Below are 14,133 nucleotides of genomic sequence, written 5' to 3'. Positions count from 1 at the left end.
ATGTGGTCTTCTTAGTTCTGATTTCTCGAGGAGCTCCCATTACTGTTTTCCACAGCAGCTGCACCGTTTTCCATTCCCAACAGCAGGGCCCAAGGAAGGGCTGTGGTTGATTTCCCCACACCCGCTTGAACACTGTCGTTTTCTGGGGCTTTGACAGTAGCCATCCTCGTGGCCGTGAGGTCTTGCTGCTGTTTTGCTTTGCATCTTCCTAAAGACTAGAAGTGTCGAGCATCTTTTCATGTGTCTGTTGACCCTTTGGATATTTTCTTTGGGGAAATGAGTACTCACGTTCTTTTCACATGTCTGCTGACCCTTTGGATACTTTCTTTGGGGAAATGAGGACTCGCGCTCTTTTTTTCCATCTTTTAACTGGGCTGTTTCGTTGTTAATGTGTTGTGGGCATTCTTTATATATTGAGAATATCAACCCCTTATCAGATATGTGGTGGTGCAAATACTTCCTCCCATTCTGGGAGAAATAACTTTTCTCCTTGAACTTTAAAACCCAGCGCTCCTCCAGAACTGTACTGCTCAGTCAGCAGCCGCCAGCCACATGTGGCAGCTTACGTGGTGAGATTAAAACACTGACCACATGCTGAGTGCCCCAACAGCACGGGTGCCCAGGGCCTGCCACACGGACAGTGCAGAGAAGGCTTCCTAGGCAGGAAGCCCCGTGCAGTGGCTCTGCTCCAGGGAGCGTGCCGAGGGTGGTCGTGCACGCGTGTCCAGACCACCATCTCTCTGTCTCCCTGGGCCCCTCGCCCTGTGTCTCCCTCTCTGGGACCTCTCAACTGGTCTCTTCTGCTCACAGCGGTTGGTGGGGTGTTAGAGTGGCCCCAGGAGACCCCTCTCTCGGGGCCACGCCGGCTCTTTCCTGCAGGACCCGGGTCCCAGCCCCAGACTGTGGGGTAGGCGCCCTCCCCAGCCCCTTCCCCTCTCACGGGTCCTTCTGCTCCTCTCAGCCACCACCACCGTCCTATTCCTCCTTTCGGCAAATACTGGGCTGACCCACGAAGTGCCATTCCAATCTGCTATTAACTGAGCACCAGGACTTCTCGGCGACCCCATCCTCCTGGGGTCTGCACTCCGCGGAGAGAAACGGGCAGTGTCCGCAGCTCAGTGGGGTGCTGAGCACTGTCAAGGCCCCAGGGTGCAGGGCTGGGGTCTACTTTGCCCCCGACCCCGTCACAGAGCCCCGTGTGCATCTGTAGCCCATCCTCATAGCACCGAGGGCTCACCGATTCTGACGCCTGGTTGCAAACTGAGAAAGCAGATCTCCAAGGTTTGGGGACTTGCTGGGAAGCACCCAGCTGGCCAGGCAATGCAGAGCCCTGGCCTTGCTGCAAAGCGACCAAGCCCCAGTGGCTGGGGGCAGGGGGGCTCAGCACAGCAGAGATGCCACCAGGCTGCGTTGGCCAGGGACAGGGTGGAGCAGGCAGCTGGACCGTTACAGCCACAGCGGAAACTCCACCAAGGAGCGGAGATGGAGATTGGACGACAGGACCCTGGAACCACTGGCTCGCTGATTCAGGTCTGCCTGGCGCCACGGGGAAGGGGCACGTAGAGCTCGTCCGGCAGGACTGACGTGGTGCCACTGGACAAGAGGGCTGGGGGGTTAGGACCCCAGGGGTCTGTGCACACAGGGGTCTGCAGGGAGGGCTGAGCTGACCCCGGCCATGGACGCACACGTGGATGACCCTTCCACAGGCAGGACTGATTGGGAGAGGCAGGCTGCAAAGAACAGGGTACATCGGGGGAAACGTCTCACTTTTATGTTTGGCTGAAGCACGAAGACCCGAAGGTCCAGCAGAAAACAGATACTATAGAGATACTATAGACCGGTCTGCCTTCTGCGTGGCTTCAAGGTGGTCACACCCTGTCCTCAGCTCGTTGGAATTTCAGGCTGAAAGAAGTGCTCAGAACCAGGGAGAAGAGTCTTCCCTTTTCTTGGAGAACTTGTGTCCCGCGAAGTGACAGGTGCCCATCTCTTCCCTTGTCTATCCATTTGGAGCTGAGACTCAGGTGGGGGTAGGGGTCCAGGAGCAGCATGGCTGGGGTGTGACCCAGGCCTGGGTGACATGATACACAAAGTGAATTTAATCGGAGAGAAATGAGACGAAATGGAACCAGCTGTTCCTGGAAAACTTCCTAACAAGCCCATCATCTTATCTGGGTAGTTTTATGAACCGTATCCTGCAATTTGCCTCCTAAATGGTCTCCAGCCTGTGGCTCGTCCCTGGGCAGGTACAGCTGATGGTTCTTCCCTGTCTCCCACCTGCCGACAGGTGGATAGGGGCCCCGTGCACCTCGGACCACAGCAGGGGCTCCTGGTCGGTGTGGCCACCCCCGCCCCATGCCTCTCAGGGAGCAGCCCCGCCCACATGGGCCCCTGGCAGCCCCTCCTTCCTCACTCACCCGATGAGAAGCCAGGAACCTGGCTGGACCCCCTCTGCCGCGGTTCAGGGCCGCCCCTCCCGGAGCACCTCCTTCCCCTGGACAGGCAGCAGCCAGCCTGTCTTCTGGGTTCTCCTCTCACTCGTCCCCAAATCCCGACGGCCTCCGTCCGCATGAGTGTCGGCCCCGTCTGCCCTGCTGGCCCTGGCAGGCCTGGCTCTCCGTGTTGAGTGGCATCACTTCAGCTCAGAGGCCGCGACAGTCCTCCTGCCGCACAGGTGCCCTGCACAGCCATGTGGCCACTCATCCCGGCTGCCTCCCCAACCCGACGCACTGTCTCCCTGGTGGCCTCTGAGGCCCAGGAAGGCTGCCATGCCCCAGCCCCTTTCAGCAATAGTTCACAGCTCCTCACCAGGCGGTGAGGGTCTGTCCCTGCTCCTGCCAAGGACCTCTCATCCCTTGCAGGGGACGGGAAGTCCCAGAGCACAGCCTCCCAGTCACTGGACAGTGGCGGTCCAAACGCCGTGTTAAGAAGGACTGTGAGCCCTGTGCTCTGGGCAGGCGGCAGGGTCGGGGACCAGGCCTCTGTCACTTTGCATTAGTGACCCCTCCCCCAGAACTCCTGTAGAACGTTCTGTGACAAGTGCTGACATCTGTGCTGCCCTCATGAGCTCACAGCGCCCCTGGGGCCTGCCTGGGCCCCTGCGTCTCCTTTCACCAGGAGAGGAGGCACGAGGAGTCCTTAGAACAGGGTCTGGAGCTGCCGTCCGCTGAGAAACTGAATGGTACAGTCCCCAGCCAGGCCTCGAGCTGGCCGCACACTCAGCTTCTAAACCAGAAAGGGACTCGGGGCCGAGGGGGCCGGAGGGCAAGGAGGGCCTTCGATGGGGTTTGAGGGGCCGCTTGGCGTCCAGCTCCCCGGAGTACTCGTCCCACAGTCCACGGGAAACAAGGGTCTCCCCGTTCAGGGCAGCCGTGGGTCTGTGAGGCCTGTCCGCCCGCGCTCTGACTCAGGAGCGTGTCCAGGGCCCCACATGCAGGTCCTGGGGGAGGTGGGCGGGCCCCTGCTCCCGAAGCTTTCGTGTCATCAAGGACTCAGTGGGTCCCCCGCCTCTTCTCTGCAGCCACAGACATCACCCAGATGACCACTCGCTGTCCCCTTGGAATTCTGACCCGTCCACTGGGGACCTGAGTGTGTCCTGGGCCGTGTGTGTCCTGCCTGGCTTCTTGTTGTCACTCAGGCTGTGGTGCTGGGAGGTAGTGAGGTTCCAGGGGCGGAGGTCTCTGCCTCTGTGTCTGGCCCAGCTGCGACTGCAGGGACGGGTGTGATCGGGGGCGGGTGTGATCGGGGGCGGGGTTGGGGAGTGATGGGGGGGGCAAGGTTAGGGGTGTGACCAGGGGGCGGGGCTGGGGGTGTGATCAGAGGCGGGGTTGGGGTGGTCAGGGGGCGGGGTTAGGGTGCGACGAGGGGGCGGGGTTGGGGTGGTCAGGGGCGGGGTTAGAGGGCTTATCAGGGGGCGGGGTTGGGGGCTTATCAGGGGCGGGGTTGGGGGCTTATCAGGGGCGGGGTTAGGGGCTTATCAGGGGGCGGGGTTGGGGGGCTTATCAGGGAGCGGGGTTGGGCTTATCAGGGGCGGGGTTGGGGAGCTTATCAGGGGCGGGGTTAGGGGCTTATCAGGGGGCGGGTTTGGGGGCTTATCAGGGGGCGGGTTTGGGGGCTTATCAGGGGCGGGGTTAGGGATGTGATCAGGGGGCGGAGTTGGGGGGTGATCCAAACAGGGAGCGAGCGTCTGGCGACTCTGGCCTCTCAGCTACTCCTGGCCTTCCCGCCCACCGTTCCTCCACGAGTTCAGCAGTCGCTCCTTCCTGACGGCCTGCGTCTGCAGCCGCAGAGTGCTCGCAGAGTGCTCGCAGGCCCACGGTGCCGGGCTCCAGTCCTGGGCGTTGCTCCCGGGGGCGCGCCCAGCATCACAGCTGGCCCTGCCGGCACATCGCCGGATGCGTCACAGGGTTCCGGCGCCTCTGGCGTGTTATGTGGTGGCGACCTTACTGGGGCGATGCATACACAGTCCTACTTGTGTTTTTTATGAAGATTTGGAGGCATCCCAGTTTCCCCTGAAAAAATGTTATCGAGTTAGTTTCTAAAAGCATGAGAATTACCTGGGCTATTGGGGTTCTGAGGTCCCCAGTTATCAGTGGACAAGATGCCCATTTGTCTCCTTCATCCCAGCGAGACCTCATGAAAGGGAGATTACAGTTAATCTAGAGAGCTTGCCAAAAATCGTCCTCGTTGTAATTTTGACAAATCTTCCACCGATTCAGAGCATCCAGAAACATGAAGTAGAAACTGCTTGGCTCGGAAGACCCAGGACAGAGCATGCGTGTGTGTGTGCACGCGCACACCCCTGGGGAGCGTGTAGGAGCTGTGTGCACAGTGTGAGCAGGCATGCGTGTGTGTGTGTGTCAGTGTGGGGCTGAGGTCAGGAGGGGGCACTCCCACTGGAGGCACCCCGAGTGGGAGGAGGGCTGTCCTCTGGCTGCGGTGACAGCCACTCAGGCCGACCACCGGGTGAGGACTCGCACAGCCCCTGCCCGTCACTGCCCAGCCCTTCCTTCCAAAACGGAGCTCAGCCAGCGAGCACAGACCCTGGGGCCCAGCTCAGCGCACGGACAGCTCTGCCCTGGCCCTGGTCCCTTCAGGTGTATTTAGCGTTTCCTGGGTCCCCCCAGAGGATGGGGTCGAGACAGTTTCCTCCCGCAAGATTCAGACCTTTCTCTATTGCGCACTCGACGCGTAATGTTGTTTATGCTAAAGAGAGAGGGACCCATCACCTCCCTGCAGTGCGGTTCGCAAAGCCTTCTGGGCAAAACTCGGACCGGGACGTATTTCTGTTCCTGACAGGACGTCACTGAGGGCCCGGGGCGCGCTGCTGAAGGGACAGAGGGGCTGGCTCCTGACCGCGCGCCGCGGCCCCCGGTCACGGGGAGGAGGGGCGCGCCAAGCTCGCGGGTCCCACGCCCCCCTCGCGCGCGGGCCGGCGCCGGGAAATCAGGCAGAGGCCGGGGGACGGGCGGCCGGCGGCGTATTGGCTTGGTTTTCTCCCACTTCAGATTGATTCTCTCGTCATAAAAAAAAGCAGTTTTAATATTTTTAGTACTAGTGCTCTTTTACTGTTTCTCCTGTAATGGTTACTACTTCTGTCTAAAGCTTACAAAACCTCTGTTGTCCTAAAAACGCATTTAACCGATATATGAACTCCAGAGCCGATGGCCCCTGAGTGCGTTGGGAAGCTGAAGCCCCAGCTGTTCCTGTGTACCGAGCGGTGCCCGGGCTGGCCCCAGCCAGGCTCTCTCAGGACCCAGCCGACCGGCCCGTGTGCCCGGAGTCTGCAGTGTGCCCGTGGGGTCATGGGCACCGGCAGAGACGGGTCAGACTGGACGCTCACCTCGTATGTTGCTGGGCCCACACCCACAGGCGGCCTCTGCCTCGGACGCACATTCATGGAGCCACCAGCTCACACTGACCACAGAACGACTCACATGCGTTCCTCTCGCGTCTGAACAGTGGTGGCGCCTCTCCGGTGGGAGAGACCGAGAGCCTGTCCCCAAACCACCCCGAGCACTCCCGGTGCTGGTTCTTGGCCCGTCTTCTGTCTGAGTTTTATTTGCATCTGTGAAGGTTGAGCACCGAAGAATTGATGCTTTCAAACTGTGGTGCTGGAGGAGACTCTTGAGAGTCCCTTGGACTGCAAGCAGATCAAACCAGTGAATACTAAAGGAAATTTATTCATCAGAAGGGCTGATGTTGAGGTTCCAATGCTTTGGCCACCTGATGCAAAGAGCTGACTCAGTGGAAAAGACCCTGATGCTGGGGAAGATTGAGGGCAGGAGGAGAAGGGGACGACAGAGGATGAGATGGTTGGATGGCATCACCGACTCAATGGACATGAGTTTGAGTAAACTCCGGGAGATGGTGAAGGACAGAGGAGTCTGGAGTGCTACAGTCCATGGGGTCACAAAGAGTCACTGTTCACATGCCTTTCAACCTGGGCAGCGCACCGCGTATATCCGTTCACCTGGACTCTAATGTGTGGTCAGTTGAATGGGATTTGTAGAGAAAACTCCATCTAAATGTGCTCAAGGGAGCTTCCTACGTGCTTAAGGGATTTAAGTAAATCCTTTTACCTTCGGTGAAGCCTGTTAGAAGGACACACACCGCCCACCCCGCCCGCCCCTAGGCTGCCTGTGCAACTCCTGCACCACGAGGTCACCAAGATGCTCAGGGTCACTGAACGGGCTGCAGGCCACGCCTCCCCACCCCTCAGAAGAGGTCCTGCATGGGTGTGCTCTTAAAACGTCTCCCTGCACACCTCAGGTGACTAACTACTCCAGTCCTGATGTTCAGGGAGACAGTAGCCGTCCACATCAGACCGCTGACTCCTGATAAATCCAGTCTGCTTCCAGCTGCACATTTGTAAGCATCCTTTGACTTCCTCCACTGCTGAGTTTGGGGTTCAGGCCAAGCGTGATTCTGAGACATCGTGCCCTGGCATTTCATATTTTAAAGACCCTGTCCAGGGAAAACCTAGTGACACTTCCTCTGTCCTCTTGGTCGCTTCCTCACCCAGCATCACTGCAGTAAAGCCAGGGAGACTTTGTCCTTGGAAGCTGATTGGGGGATCACCCAGACGCTGCCTGGGGAGGGGACTTCCCGTGGCCCCACGTGGAGCCCTGCTGGGAGTCCTCTCAGGGCGACCGAGTGACGAGGGTTTGAGACCGCGTGCCGGCTCTCCTGCTCAGACTAGCCTTTCGGGGACAAATGGCTGTTGAAAGAGTCTTTCAAACCAGTTCCAAGGAGCAAAGATGCACCTGAGCAAAGTTCAAGAGAGAAGAGAGAGGGGTTAGGTCTGGAGCCCCTGGACCCCTGAGGCTTTCATTGTAAAGGACTAGGCTCATCTCCATCTGATGAATCCGCACCAAGCATGCGCAAATGTGACGGCGGTGGGGCCAGAGCTGCCCCAGGGGGCGGCCGGCCTGGGATCTCTTCCACGTCTGGGTCTGATGATCACAGCCACCGGCTCTGCAACCCAGACAAGCCTTGATTTCCTCTGAACAGGGGGTGGTAACCGGCCTGATGCGTGAGAGGAAGTGTTGACAGGACACCTACCCACTGTGGGGCTGGTGAGTGGGTCCCGGCCAAACCCACTGTGCTGCCCGCCCAGCCTCCGCGTCTGCCAAGATCGCACTGCAGACGCTCACCTCTCAACTGGGAGAGGCTCAGGCGCTGGAGACCCAGCCCTGTTCACTGTTCACCTACCAGAGGTCCTGGCAAGACAGGAAAACGAGAGTATATGTGGAATTCATAATTCATAAGATTGCATTTTTAACCCAAACAGTACTGTTTCCGTGGCCCCCGAGGCACCTGGGGGGGGGCGTGTCTGAGGGGCTCTCAGCCACAGTACCGACCCTCCCGTGGGCACACTGGGCGCCTCAGCCTTCCTTAGCGTTCGGAACACTCACTTCTAACAGAAGGCAGCTCTTTAGAAGCCAGCATTAGGGGTATAAGACAGACAAGGTTAGTCTACCCTTTTCATTTCTCTAAGTGAAAATCCTATGCAAGAGAAGCTAAAGCTTACGTGCTCCGTTCTGTGACTGAAAACTTCTTGGGACTTGCTGGCGGCCTCGTGGTTAGGACTCACTGCCTTCACTGCCCTGGCCAGGGTTCAGTCCCTGATCGGGGAACTGAGATCTTGCAAGTCTCACAGCCAAAAAAATAAAAATCTTGAAACGCCACCAAATAAAACTGAGTCAAGCCCTAGTGTGTCCTGACCACAGCTTGGCATGGGTGTGTGTTTCTGCCTCTGATAGCATGCTTCAGCCCAGCTTTCTTGAGCCAACACTAACGAAAGCCACCTTGCCCTGTGTTCCTGTGTGAACCCCGAAATGCCCCTCCCGGCCAGGCAGCCAAAGGATGACGGTCACTGTCATCTGGCCGCTGAGCCCGGAGGCCCCGGCAGTGGGTGAGGGGCACCAGTGTGCAATCTGCCTGTCTGAGCCCAGTGTGTGTCTGTTGCAGGCGCTAAGGAGATCGACATCGCCGCCACCCTGGAGCATCTGAGAGACCAGAGGCCGGGCATGGTCCAGACCAAGGTACGAGCGGCCAGGCCTGGGGCTCGGGGGCTCGGGGCTCGTGGGGGGCAGTTTTCTCAAGAGGAGCGAGGGGCAGGCCAGCCGGCCACCTCCCACACCAGCTCTGCTCGGGACTGGATGCGGGCTGTCCGTCCCAGGAGGTCGGGGCAGCTCCAGCTGCAGCCCCAACGTTCCAGCCTGAGCAGGTGCGGTCAGACCTCAGGTCCCGGGACCCTCCGTGTGCCAGACGGGGGAAGCCGGAGAGCAGCGCAGTCTCCCCGTCAGAGGCCAGCGATGCGTGTGGCATGTTCTGTCCGCCCAAGCCCACAGCCACAGCCCCGCCATGAGGTTATCAGGATGGCGGTCACCAGAGTGCCCCCGGGCCGTGCTGGGCCCCTGGGCACCCTGAGGAGCTCACTTGCGTAGTTACTGAAAAGGCTAAGTTTGCAGCCAAAGGAGCAGAGACTAAAGATCCCTGGACAGCCTTGGGTTCACCGGAGCTGGAACCAAGGTCCACGTGATGGCCCATCCCCTTAATCTTGGAGAAGTGTCTGTGTCCAGCCACAAACACCCTGCACATCCTGCAGTCGTAAACACAGGATCCTCTCCCTCCCGGTGTAGCCCGGACTCTCCAGGTGCCGTCAGCCACCCTTGCAACATCATGGCTTTATGCTGAAGAGGACTTCAGTTATAAAAGTTATAAAAGCTCTCCCGGGAGACCAGGCCACGTTGTGCTCCAGTGCCTAGTAGTGAGGGTCTGGGACCCCTGTCGTCCCAGCTCGGGGTCTTACTCTCCCCACAGGGTGTGAGCAGCTCCTGGGTCCTGCTCCATGCCACAGGCAGGACTGGCAGCGTCTGAACCTCGAGGGAGGGAGCACAGTCTTCACTCCGCCCACTCTGTTGGGAGGGAAGGAGCCCAGCGCCTCCTGAACTCCGGCGAGCACACTTTGACCCTGAAGGTCATTTCTCAAAACACCTTCGTGGGCCCCTTTGGCTGGTTCCACGTTGTCAAAGTCAGCCCCGAGCATTGAGGCAAAACCAACTCAGTTCCTTCATGTAGAGCCAGGAAACCGTTCCGGGTAGAACCGGAGGACACGCCTGGAGGTCGGATCTCTGCGGCCACCACCGTTCTCTACTGCCCACTCTTCCTCCGCTGGCAGTTGGTGGGGCCCTGGGGAGAGCTGGACCCTGTTCACGCCCGTTTGCCATCCAAGTGACCAGCAGCCCACGGGTCTAGTGCCCCTCACGGGGCCGTCCTACTGGACTGCCCGTGCCACGGGTGGTGGCCGGCTCATCCAGAAATCCAGGGTCGGCTCCCTGTCCGGGAGGGTCTGGCTCCACGTCCACCAGCAGCCTCACAGCTTCACGCGGCCCAGAACCGGGGTGGAGGGCGGGGGCAGCTCTTGCCCAGGAAGGAGAAGCAGGTTCTGTCTCTGGCCGACCCGCTGCCTCATGGCACCGCCTCCCGGTCCCGCGAGCCCAGGGCTGTGGGGTCTGCTGCCCGCCCTCCCAGCCGGCCGGCACCTCGGCAGCGCTGTGAACGGCCCTGCTTGGCCCCAGGCCCCGTCCACCGTGCGGGTCAGTGAGCGGAGAGGGATTAATGACCGCAGTCGGGGCACAGGGCAGGTCTGCCCCGGCTTTGTCACTTTACAAAGCAGCAGGACCCAAAGAGCTGTCCTGCGCCTTGTCCTGTTTCTGCGTCATCACGAGACTGCAGTCTGCCGTCAGCAGGCCGCCGTTCCGGAGGAGGCGTCCAGTGAGGCTGCGCCCGTGTCTTGGACTCTGTCCTGCGCACACCATGCGCGCTGGCCAACCGCTGGCTTGAGAGGCGGTGGCGGGAGGCGGCTTCCCCGGGGTCTGGCAGTCCGGGTGACTGCGGGCCTGAGCACAGGCCTCGAGGGGAGGAGAGGTCCATCCAGGTGGGCACACGGGGTGGGGAGGTGCCAGACGCAGGTGGATGGGCCTCCTGCCGACCCAGCCCTGAGGCAGCCCCTGCACGCGGGCCTGGAGGCTCGTCCCTGGGAGGGCCCACCGCGTCAGGGGAGACTCGTGGCCGCCAGCAGAGGCTCTGAGCTAGAACCTGGCAGGTCATCCCTGAAGGCTCAGACGGTCAGGCATCTGCCTGCAGTGCAGGAGACCCAGGCTTGATCCCTGGATCAGGAAGATCCCATGGAGAAGGGAATGGCAACCCACTCCAGTATCCTTGCCTGGAAAATCCCGTGGACAGAGGGGAGCCTGGCGGGCTACAGTCCATGGGGTCGCAGAGAGTCGGACACGGCTGAGCGACAGAGCACAGAACAGCACGTGTGTTTCTATTATGTGCGGGTCATTCAGAGTGGAAATCTGTCATTCTTTTTGGTGTTGGACTCCAGTCTATCGATGACTGGATATCATCATCTATTGATGACTGGTTATCAAGTATCTAAGCCATTGATAGGGCTCTCCTCCATCAAAAATCCTTAACTGCTGTTAAGGGAGTGTTTGCATAGTTTCTTCTTTTGTAATTTCTTTGGTATGATGGGGAAGTACTGCATACACTGCTCTGAGTGTTTCATGCCGAGTTGGGAGCAGGTTGCGGACCCGGGAAGCCTGCAGGACAGATGGGCTCGTCCTCTGTCTGCCGAGCCCCTGTTTCTGGAGGAGCAGACGGCTCCGACACCCGGGACTTGCCCCGGTCTCCCCTCAGCAGTCCTGCAGGTTCTGCCGGCACGAGAAGCCTGTCCCACCCCGGGTGCACACATGTGCTCACGTCTTAGGTTGGCACAGTTGAGGGTGAGACGAGGTTTCTTGGCAAACGGAAGCGAGTCGGATTGAGCTGGACGGTGGGTGGATTTCCAGAGAGCGCGAGTATCACCCTTTCCATTCTGAGGCCAGGGAACCCCGAGGGGTCGTGACTGTGACCGTTTCCAGTGAGTCTCAGAAGGACGGGAGGCTGCGTCCAGCCCCGCCCCTCGGGGGCCATGCTGGGGCTGGGGTCAGAAGGAGCCGGGGAAGGGGGCCACACGGAGCCTCCGCAGCCTCTGTCCCACACACACGTCCACCCCAGCTTCTCCAGCGACAGAGGGGACGCGAACACGAGGCATGCAGCCTGTCTGCACCGGCTCTCCTCCCGCAAACCCGCACCCTGCCCACCTCCCACGGAGTCTGCAGCTCTTCCCTTTCCCCCCTAAACAGCTTCTCTCTGCAGGTGACACGGGAGCCCACGGCTGGAGCAAAAGGGGCACCGCTCATGTCTGCCTCCTCTGTCCCTCCAGGAGCAGTTCGAGTTTGCCCTGACGGCCGTGGCCGAGGAGGTGAATGCCATTCTCAAAGCCTTTCCCCAGTGAGGTCGGAGGCGCCCACGACCCGGGGCCCCGTCGGCGACCACGGACATCGTGACCGCGTCTCCTAGTGCAACTGCCTAGTGATCTAGTCCTTAAGACTCTACAGTCAGCGCAGTTCAGCAGATAAATGTGTGTTTTTGTTCAGCCAAATAACGATAAAGGGAAACCTGTGGGCAGATGCAATGATGGGGGGCAATCAGTTCATCTATTTTCGATTTCTTGAAAAAACTTTATTTTTCCTTAAAACACACATCCACGTTCTTAATTGCCAATCATGTCGTACGGACGGCGCCGTCAGGGCAGTCCCCAGAAGAGAGCTGCCTTGTGATCTGTCCATTTCTGGAGGAGGGTCAGCCATGCAGGGCGGGGCCCAGAGGGGCCACCAGGCCACCCGCAGTAGAAGACACACTTGGCGTTTGTGCTTAAGGCTGTGCACCACCGGGAGAGACCGCCAGCTTCTTCAGGAGTTAGGTGGACCTGATGGTGGCATTCTGCAGCTTTGGGGTAGATCATAAAACACAATCGTGCCAACTCCTCGTCCAATCTGGGCTGCTGCACACCCTTCCCCAAGCACTGCTGGGGGACAGTGACAGCCCCTCCCAAACTTCCTCTCCCCCAGGACAGCCAGGGCCCCAGGAGCAAATGCTTTCCCACCCAGAGTGCCTCCTTCCAGGCCAGCAGCCCAGGGACACTTGGCAAGGCTCTGGCGGAGCCCCGTCCTCCAGACATGGCTTTTAACTACAAACAGGGGTTTACATGTGTGTGCTAAGTCACTTCAGTCGTGTCTGACTCTGCGACCCCATGGACTGTAGCCCGCCAGGCTCCTCTGTCCATGGGATTGCCCAGGCAAGAATACTGGATTTCACCAAGATGCAGCTAAACGCTTCCTTGAGGGGTAATGAAAATGGGGGGCAGGCCTGTGTGGTCCCCTCCCCAGGAAGGCTCGGGCCCTGCTGGCATCTGGAGAGGACCAGGAGTGCCCTCACTGTGGGGGAAGTGCAGGGAGACCCGCGATTGTTTGCTTCTTGCCTGCGTGGGATGCGAGCATCTGGGACACGTGGCAGCCGGGCCCCTCCCGGGGCTCAGGCTCCTGGCCTCTCGGGCTGATCCCTGTCTGATGTCACACAGACACGCGTCTAGCAACCCTTCAGATTTGCCAAAATAGCACTCGGGCACCAAAGTTACCGCCCCCACCCCAAACAGAAGAACGCACCTCACTAAGCTGAGGCAGTTCAACGCCTAGGGAGCTGAGCCGGCTGCTCTGTGTCGCTGGCCTCGTTTTAGGGCGTAAAACGCTCCCAGTGGCCCTGGGCCCTCTGCTTCCTGTGTGGCACACCGTTCTTTCATCTTAAATAGATGCCACGTCTCAAAAAACGGAAGGGGAAAGGTGGCCGACCGAATGGGGAGAAAGATGCCAAAATACTGTTTGTGTCTTTAAATGCTGTTGTCCTGTGTTATCTGCTTTAATATATCTATCATTTCCTTCCGAACGTTGTTTCTCTCTACCTGGAATCTAAACAATTAATGGAAACTAGTTTATCTGAACACAGGAAGCATATACCTACTTGTAATTTCTAACATTTTATGTTTCTTCAGTGTGAGATACATAAATATATTCAATTGTGTCTGATTAAACTTCTGATTTCACATTTGAATGATCTTTATTTGGATGAGAGAGCAGTTTTTTGGGTTTCTTTTGGTCCCATCCATCCTGTTTCGTGAAGGTGTGGGCGTTTAGATGCCAGAACAAAGTGTGCGCATCCATGGAGCTCTATACCGAGCTGGGTGTGTACAGGGGGCCAGAGTGTCGCATATGGCTGAGAGTCTGTTCATTCAAAAGTGATGGAACAGCCTCAGGCAAACGTCAGGGCGTGCTCCGTCCTGGTGTCCCTGCCACCTCTCCGCTGCATGTGTCTGCCCAGGGAGCAGCCGGGAGTGGTGGCCCGTCCTTGCTGCCCACAGGAGAGGGGGCTCCCCCATCTCACAGAGACATGAGCCTCCCCAGGAGCCGCTCAGCCCGGGGACACGCTGGGAGCAGTGAGACCAACCGGGATGGCCCTGCTGCTGTGACGCGCCCCGCTCGCCTGTGCGGCCTGTCTCCCCGGGCGGTGGTGAGACCCGGGGGCCTGTTTCTCAGGAAATCAGCACCCCCACCACCGGTCTCAACCGTGGGGCATCCGCCTCCGCTCCGTTGGCTCTGCCCCTCGGGCCCCTCCTTCCCTGAGTTTGCGACTCATCAGGGTCCTGCCCTGGCGTCCAGCGCGCTTCTGGGAGTCGTTGTCATTGAT

General features: G+C 59.2%; 1 protein-coding gene across 1 annotated transcript in view; it reads left to right on the top strand.

Moving 5' to 3' along the window:
- PTPRN2 (protein tyrosine phosphatase receptor type N2) overlaps nt 1-12,053 on the top strand; it is a 587,908-nt gene extending 575,855 nt beyond the window's left edge. The window contains exons 22-23 of the mRNA XM_081535514.1: nt 8,470-8,543; nt 11,777-12,053. Of these exons, the coding sequence (XP_081391640.1) occupies nt 8,470-8,543; nt 11,777-11,848 (146 nt within the window). The 3' untranslated portion in view covers nt 11,849-12,053. The remainder of the gene's footprint in view (nt 1-8,469; nt 8,544-11,776) is intronic.
- The last annotated feature ends 2,080 nt before the right edge of the window (nt 12,054-14,133 follow it).

The sequence above is a fragment of the Giraffa tippelskirchi genome, chromosome 10 (genome assembly GCF_054371585.1).
Source record: "Giraffa tippelskirchi isolate mGirTip1 chromosome 10, T2T-mGirTip1v1.2.pri, whole genome shotgun sequence".
NCBI lineage: Eukaryota > Metazoa > Chordata > Mammalia > Artiodactyla > Giraffidae > Giraffa > Giraffa tippelskirchi.
Note: the sequence above shows the minus strand (reverse complement) of the source record. Positions and strands in the feature narration are given on the sequence as shown.